Here is an 8,418-nt window from a genome sequence, read left to right as displayed (position 1 = left end):
ATCAGAGGCTCTTCCCTCCCTGTCTTCTGGGCAAGCTCTTCAGCTCCAGGACCAGGGTTAACTCCCTCATTCCTCCTCCTCAGTCCAGAAACAACAGGAGGAGCTAAAGGAGGTGCCTGGAGCTGGGTGTGGTGGCGCATGCCTGCCAGCCCAGCCCTCTGGGAGGCAGAGGCAGGAGGATCCCTTGAGTTCGAGGCCAGCCTGGTCTACAAAAGCCAATCCAGGACAGCCAGGGCTACACAGAGAAACCCTGTCTCGGAAAAAAACAAAACAAAACAAAACCCTAAACAAACAAAAAAGAAGAAGCGGCTTGGAGTATGTACTCCGTTTCTCCACTCTGAGATGTACAGGGGGCGCCAGCTTCAGGCGAGGCATGGCTTGACTGTCTGATGCTGGGGGCCAGTCCCTGCCGTGAATTATCAGGAGGACATGTGGTCACAGAGGAACAGCAGGTGAAGAAAGGCTATGACTTTTCTTAGGTGAAAACTGTCATCAGCTACGGATATGAGAACAGAAATATCCTGAAATAAATCAGCAACTGGGTTAGAAAGATAGCAAACTTAAGTCAGCTTTATTTTCAAAGTGCTTGAGATTAAAACAAAAAAAACCCCAAAAAAACAAAAAACGAAAAAACCCCAAGACAACGGCAGTACAAAGACAGCACACACGCATGTGTGGGGGATGCGTGAGTGGCCAAGGGGATGTGCATAGCAAGATGGATGGAAGGTCAACACGTGCTGTCGTGAGAAAGTCAGGAGCCAGACCAGCCAAGGTGTCTAATTAGTGCTTATAGGTTGCTCATAAAGGTGTTTACCTGCAGGGAAGGAAGAGCTAATGTTACAGTACACTTTCAATACTCCCCTCAGTGGATGTGTCTCCATCCCACGAGCATCTATAAGGCAAGGAAACATGAGCTGCTGGGGTCAGACAACAGGGTGTGGCAGCTGGGAACAAACCCACATGTCTCCTGTCCTCCCTTTAGAACACCTTAATGTGGGGGAGGTCAGCTGGCCACCACACGCTGAGCGTCAACTGACTGAGACTTCCTAATGCAGCGCACTTTAGAGCTGGGACTTTTATTTGTAACCTGCCTAAGATCCCAGGGTGTTGGAGTGTGAAATGCAATCTGAAGTACAAAGCCAAAGACCTGATACAGGGACCAGGAAGATGAAAGCCCAGCCCCAGAAACGACTTGGAAAAACCAAGGGTCTGCCCACCTGTCCCATGAGCTCTTCTTGTTTGGCGGCATTTTCAGAGAAATCTTCACTGACGTCCAGCACCAGCACCGGCACGTGCTGCAGAGCTTCGAAGTGGAGCCTGGAGCAGCAAGAGAGAGATGCTATGGTAACGTCGCATGCCCACCTCACTGACCATTCAGTCTGATGACTCTGCCTGTAGAGAGTATCTTAAAAAGTGCCTGCAACAGCTGGGCGTGGTGGCGCACGCCTTTAATCCCAGCACTCGGGAGGCAGAGGCAGGTGGATCTCTGTGAGTTCCAGGCCAGCCTGGTCTAAAAAAAAGCAAGGCTAGGATAGCCAAGGCTACACAGAGAGACTCTGTCTCGAAAAACAAACAAACAAACAAACAAACAAACAAATGCCTGCAACACAGACAGCTGAGACTTCTCTCTAGTCTTGAAACTGCTACTCAAGTCAGCATCCAGAACTTTTAAAGTGAGCACACCAAGCCTGATAGAGGACAGGCAGAAACTAAAAATGTCAGTTAAAATGGACATTTTTCTAAAAAAATTTCAGCCCTCCATCCTGAGCCAATTATGACAAACATTCATCACAGGTATAATTTAGGGAAAAGGAAAGGAGGGAGGGTGGGAGGGTGGGAGGGAGGGAGGGAGGGAGGGAGGGAGGAGAGAATCTAACAGACACCCCTGTACATGGATTCTATTCCACGTGCCATTTCCTAGCTGACAGATGCTGCGCACTAAGGCCGTGTTCAGCATGGCAGTGGAGGCCTGTCTGTCACACACTTACTTGGTGGTCTTGTTAATGAACCAGTCTTCGTGCTGAGCATGCAGCTGTGTGAGATAGGCCAGCTCAATGCCCTTCTCTTCTTCCCTGGCCCTCTGGCACAGCCTTTCCAGACAAACCTAAAAGACAATACCCCTGCTGTCACACTGCAGACTTACAGGAGTCAGAGACCCACAAAATGCCTATCTGTCCTCTTTGAATACCACACCCATGAACTGTCATCTGTTGCCTTGCTCTCTTGCTCACACTGCTCTTCCTTGGAGTAGCCTCAGTTGGTTAACGGCAAATACCATCCACCCAGCCAGCCACACCGGGAAGCTGAAACTACCCTTCTTTCTCCTTCTCCCAAGCACAGTAAGAAGCCAGGAGAGCCTACTCTCTAGCTGACTCTGTCCTCTCACCTCTGCCTTGGTGCTCAAGTCTCTCATCTGGACACTCCAGAGCCTTCTGCCTCTTTGTCCCCTAGAGGTGAAGAAGCGCATGAAGAGAGCACGGGCCTTAGAGTCAGTCCGCCATGCAGCTCAAGCAGCCCCGGTGGGCTGCCTCTCCTCTGTCCTCCACCCACCCAGACAGCTGTGAGGCTGCTCTGAGGGAAGGCATGCTCATTAAGATTCTGGAAGATTCTGGAAAAAGCCATCCTCTCCTTCCAGTTTGCCTCTCACTCCAGCCTTCTATGGCACTTGTGCCCTGATTTTAAGAGCTCCACAGGCTCTTTACTGGCTACAAGCATAACCACAGACTTCAAAAAGTTGTGAACTTCCCATCCTCCTGCCTCAGCTTTCCAGGTGCGGGGATCATAACCCTGACCACCCTGCCTGGCTTGTGAAGGCCATTCTACTTAAAAAGTGGTCAGCGATCTGACATCTTTCATACTAGACCAGCACCCACTCTGGAGTAGAGGTCCAAGGCAGCACAACTGAAGTGAAACCTGAGCTTGGACACTAACACCGTCCTCCCTTCCCCTTTGCACAGCTCTGCTCTCCCTCCCTGAAGGTCCGAGGTTCTCTGCCTTCACCCAGCACATAAGGCCACCGCGAGGGGGGTACTTGTCCTCAGCTGCCTTAGCCCCTCCCTTGCTCACTGCTTCAGCCCCATTTGGATTCCGTCCTGTGATGGGCCAAACTCCTTCACATCTCAAAACCCTTGTTCCAAATGTTTGTTTGCTCTTGTTCCTCTTTCTGCCTGGCCAAACATTTCATTATTCAGCATCAGCTGTCCTGAAAGTATGGGTAGATTAACACACTGACTTTTCCCTTAAGGAAATGAAACTATGCAAACAAATTTTCTTTAGCACCTTCCCTGGCCCTGGCTTTATTTTATTTTTTTTTTTAATGTAATTCTAGGTCTAATGCAGGCTGGACTGGAACTCTGTAGCCCATCTTTTTCAATAGACTTCTAAGTTCAGCTACTCAATCTCCTCACTTTCAACCACTGTGATTATGCTTTCAGCAGCAGTTCATGCCCACATACATTCTTAAAAAAAAAAGGTTTACTTATTTATTATGTATATAATGTTTTGCCTGCACATACAACTGCACACCAGAAGAGGACACCAGATCTCATTGTAGGTGGTTGTGAGCCACCGTGGGATTGCTGGTAATCGAACTCAGGACCTTTGGAAAAGCAGGAAGTGCTTTCAACCTCTGAGTCATCTCTCCAGCCCCTCACATACATTCTTTACTACATCTTCTGAAAATGTATAGAGAATATACTCCACGGCACACTCTGTACTTTGATTGTGTTTTCTCATTTAACAGTGTGTCTTAGTATGGCTCACATCTATAAATCTAGCCCTGGGGGGCTGACACATGAATACTGCTGGGGAGTCCCAGCTGGGCAATAGAGTGAGACCTTGTCACAAAAAGGCAGTACTGGTGGATCGCCGTGAGTTCGAGGCCAGCCTGGTCTACAAAGTGAGTCCAGGACAGCCAAGGCTACAAAGAGAAACCCAGTGTCAAAAAAAAAAAAAAAAAGAAAAAAAGAAAGAAAGAAAGAAAGAAAAGAAAAAGAAAGATGTTTCATATCATAGTATATTCAACTTGTTCCCTCTATTGGCTGCTACAAACAGGGCACGTAACAGGGCAATCTCTCTGTGTGCCAGTGTTATCTATGGACTCAACTCTAAGCACCAGGATTAACAGGGCAGAAGACATGAGCTCTTCCTCCTGCACACTGCCCAACTGCCTCCTCAGAGGTTAACTCTGCTACATTCCCACAGCAAGCAGCTTCAGCTAAGTTACCTAATTTTTCCTATAAGAGAAAAATCTTTTCTGAATTGGAATAAATGAATATTCAAAAAATCACAACATAACCATGTTTTTAAATACACACAAGAACAGAACAAGTCTTGCAAAAGCTATTTATAATTATTCACACATTGATTAGAGACAACCATTGATGCCAGCCTGGATCTATTAAAATCAGGTAGCATTTCCCCTTTTATTATCAATTTGTAAAACTGAGCAAACTTTTCTCCCTCCAAAGTCTAGGCAAAGTTGTTTGTTTGTTTGTTTGTTTGTTTTTGGCTTTTTTGAGACAGGGTCTCTCTGTGTTCGCCTTGGCTGGCCTGGTCTCTATTTATAGACCAGGGTGGCCTTGAACTCACAGCGATCCACCTGCCTCTGCCTCCCGAGTGCTGGGACTAAAGGCGTGTGCCACCATGCCCGGCCCTAGGCAAAGTCTTGTTCTGAATATTTGGCGTAATTCTTACCTTAGTGACATGGCTATAATGAATTATTATTTTTTTTATGAATTATTTTTAAAAGATCCCATGGAACAGTTTTATCCTGGCCACACTTCGCTTCGGTCCCCACGGGAACACACAGCACAATGTGAAGGCAGAGTCTGTATAGGTGGAAGTGGCAGGGACAGGACCTGCGCCCGAGCTTCCCCGACCTGCCAGGCTGCGACTGGCAAAGGCTCTGCTCACTGTGCCACTCCAGCCTGAAGCTCAGGTGGCACTTGTTCCCGTGCAGCTCATGAGCACCGTGCCCACGCTTCATTGTCCCATACAGGGATGGGCACCCAGAGGCACACAGCCAGCCACAGGGGAACACAGAACAAAGGTTTCTCTTCCAATTATTATTATTGTGATTGCCAGATCCTTGAATTTGGGGAAGGGCAGGTGGATAGGGGTCTGGAGCTGGACTCACAGTCTGTAAAGTCAATGTTTGCAGGAGTCGGTGTTGTGCTGGCCACTGGCTTGAGTCCTGCTCATCCCCTGGCATTCCTGGGTTCCTGTATCTAACACCATCCAAACAGCACGAAAATATCAAACTAATTCCAAATAAATTATACTTCTTTATTCTGAGGTTAAATTGCAGCAATTCTCTAAGTCTCATTTATGAGAGGAACTGCTAGTCACCTAGTCTCTCCCAAGGGACGAGTCAGCCCCTGGCGACAGTTGCTACTGCTACCACCACCCTGCCACTTCACAGAGGCCCTCAACAGGCCCCGAGAGGAAGGAAGGTAAAGGGAGATTTGCTTGCTCTGTAAGTCCCAGCGTCTGGGCCCAACCTCCAGTCCACAGCACCAAGAGGCTAGGCAGCCCTGCTTTACTCCCAGGCCCCTCTGCTCGCCCAGCAACACTGTCCTGGCCCTGAGATGACCGCGTTGCCGCTCTGTCTCTAAGAATAGGGTTAGGTCAACACTTTTCCTTCTCTCAGCCTCAGCCCTCAACCCCCTCTTCTCTCAGGCCAGCCACCTTATGACTTCCACAGCACCTCAGAGCTGGGCAGCCCTCCCCTCCCCCAGAACCCTGACTCAGCCACATCCTGCTACCCTCTGTGGGAACAGGCTCCTCTTTCCACTCAGAAACTACTTTCTACCTGGAGAGCCTCCACATCACAATGGGCCTTTTCCATTCGTCCTCAGCAACAGAGACCACTAAAGGCAGCCAGGCAACGTCCTCAGTTGGCCGAATCCTTCACTTCCCAGAAGGTCCTCCTCCGTCCTTAGTGTGCCTTTCAGATAAGTAGCTCAATTTTATCTGAACCTGGAACTCCATCTGGAAGTGACTTGCGTTCCATCCCTGACACTCATGCAACGGTGGGAGGAGAGAAGTGAAGCCAAGCTGTCCCCTGATTACCACACAGCACTGTGGCGTGTGTATACTTGCAGACACACAGCTATACATGCATGCACACGCGCATGTGCACACACATGTACACACACACACACACACAAGGCAAAGGGGAGGAGGAGTTGTTAGAAGAGGAGGAGGAAGAAGAGGAGGAGGAAGAGGAGGAGGAGGAGAAAATATTATATTAGAGAAAAGAAACCTGAGACCAGTTTAGTATACATAGTGAGTTCTAGAACAGCCAGAGCTACATTATCAGACTATGTCTCAAACAAAACAAAATAAAAAACCAAACCAAACCAAACCAAACCAAAACCCAAGAGCATAGGAACCCAGCCCCAGCTGCCCTCAGACACCTCTCTCCCTGGGCCCTTCCTCCCAGTCCTCTCCTTGGAGCCCCTCCCATGAGACTTGAGAGGAGCCACTTGTTCTCTGACTGCTCAGTGTGCCCCAGGCTCCCTTCTGTCCACAAGCTCAGCTCAGCATGCAGATGGCTGGCCGCTGTCTGCAACGATGGGCATTCTTGGCATCTGACCATACCTGTGGAGCGTCTCTCAAAAAATGCTTTGCCTTGGCTTGGAATCTTGCCCCATGAGTCTTTCAAGAGATGTACTTTACAAAGACCCCTTCAGGGGAAGCTTGCCAGGGTCTAGCCAAGGTCACTACCAGTCAGCAGGAGCCGAGGGCCAATGCTGTTTCCAGCTCTCCTGTCATGACATCATCCCATGGGCCAAGCTCCAAAGTTCAAGTTACAGAAGGAGAGCAGTGTCCACAGTTCTGCACTCCGCCTGCCTGACGGCCTTCTCAAGGACTAGTGTGGGCTATAATTTAGGATGAGGGAAGGAAACACTCTTTCCTTCCTCATATCCTAGTCAGGATCGCTGAAGCCTCAGATGATGTGACAAGGAAGGGATCACTAAGATGAGTGGCTGCAGGTCTGATTGTCTGACCTGTAGACCTGGAACTATAAAAACAATGCATAGTCTGTTGTAGTTGGTTTCTCCACCAAGAGGGCTACTTCTACACACAGACAACTGTTTGAGCATGCTGCTGCAGCTACAGCTGCAAAGACCCCTGGGAGATGATGCTCAGTGCTGGAGTATTAGTGTAGACTTACACTTTGTGCTGGGTGAGGCCCCTAAACTGACTTCTCCAACCTGGAAGCCAGAAGCTTGCAGGAGGCCATTGCTTACGTTTCATGCAGGGGTTTGTTTGTTTGTTTGTTTGTTTGTTTAATAACAATGTAGACACTAAGTGTGGATTTTCTTTTTTAAATAATTTTTCGAGTCGGGGTTTCTTTGTGTTCCTTTGGCTGTCCTGGAACTCAACTGGTAGACCAGGCTGGCCTTAAACTCACAGGGATCTGTCTGCCTCTGCCTCCGAGTGCTGGGATTAAGGCCTGTGCCGCTACCGCCTGGCTTGCACTGTTCCACGCAGTTTTAGCGTCTAAGGTTTTAGGTTCAGAGTTACCTGGGGAGAAGCCCGGAGATAGATGAAGCCATTCAAGGACAGCCGGTTCGCAAATTCCTGAAGGAGGAAGGAGTGCCAGTCCTGATAGATGTGCCACTCAACGTCACTGAGGGAGCCATTTTCAAAAAGATTCTTTGCAAAGATATACCTGGATGGAAGTGTTGGGTGGGAGGTTGGGGTGGAGGGAAGATGGGAAACAGGATGAAGGACAGGAGAGGGAGAAAAACAGGAAAATCAGTAACTAGACTGCGTCATATTTACCCAAACCATGCACCCCCATTCTAGCTCCTATCAGCCCTTAAAAATAAGCTGATTAAAAAAGAAAATTCCTTCACCTTGTCACCCCCTGCTGTAGTTGGAAGAGCTGGGCCCTGGACATGAGGGGGGGGGGCCTGCACCTCATCTGGGCAATACAGTGGAGCTGAGCTGGCCCTGATGGCAAAGGCATGAGTGAGTCACCCTGAGGGTGTGAGAGTACATCTGGCCCAGCCAGCCCATCAAGGCGGCAGCACTTGGGAGAGTGGGCCCCTGCACTTCAATTAGGCAGCACAGTGGAGCTGGCTCTAGAGGTGTGTGTGAGGGCATCAGAGTGAGGGAGCTGACCCTGCCTTCTGCTGATGGCACCACTGGGTGGCCTAGCCAGAGCAGGGCTGGAGAGCCACCAGGCTGACCAGCTCAGCTCACCTGCACCCAGATCCAGGACTCTGAGTTGGCCTACCCCAAATCTACATCATCTATAGACTGCTGGGGCGTGTGAAAGACCTGGTCCTGCTGACTTAAAGCTGTAGGAGCTCCGTGACACAGGATGATAGATAACAGGATAACCGGGAGGGGTCCAAGTGAGGACCCAATACTGATGTTACAGAAGCCAGAGACCTCGAACCA

The 8,418-nt window shown here is 49.3% G+C and overlaps 1 protein-coding gene across 3 annotated transcripts in view; it reads right to left on the bottom strand.

The window, feature by feature from the left end:
• Positions 1–543: 543 nt before the first annotated feature.
• The window catches only part of DGUOK (deoxyguanosine kinase), a 29,700-nt gene continuing 21,825 nt past the window's right edge, over positions 544–8,418 (bottom strand). For all 3 annotated transcript variants that reach the window (XM_084765278.1, XM_084765279.1, XM_084765280.1), the window contains 4 exons: positions 7,534–7,681; positions 1,989–2,104; positions 1,218–1,317; positions 544–814 (listed from right to left, as the gene is read on the bottom strand). In XM_084765278.1, the coding sequence (XP_084621404.1) occupies positions 788–814; positions 1,218–1,317; positions 1,989–2,104; positions 7,534–7,681 (391 nt within the window). In that variant the 3' untranslated portion in view covers positions 544–787. The remainder of the gene's footprint in view (positions 815–1,217; positions 1,318–1,988; positions 2,105–7,533; positions 7,682–8,418) is intronic.

Source organism: Acomys minous, assembly GCF_964271855.1.
Source record: "Acomys minous genome assembly, chromosome: 17".
NCBI classification, from domain to species: Eukaryota; Metazoa; Chordata; class Mammalia; order Rodentia; family Muridae; genus Acomys; species Acomys minous.
The sequence above is the reverse complement of the archived record's forward strand: the minus strand, read 5'-3'. Positions and strand labels throughout refer to the sequence as shown.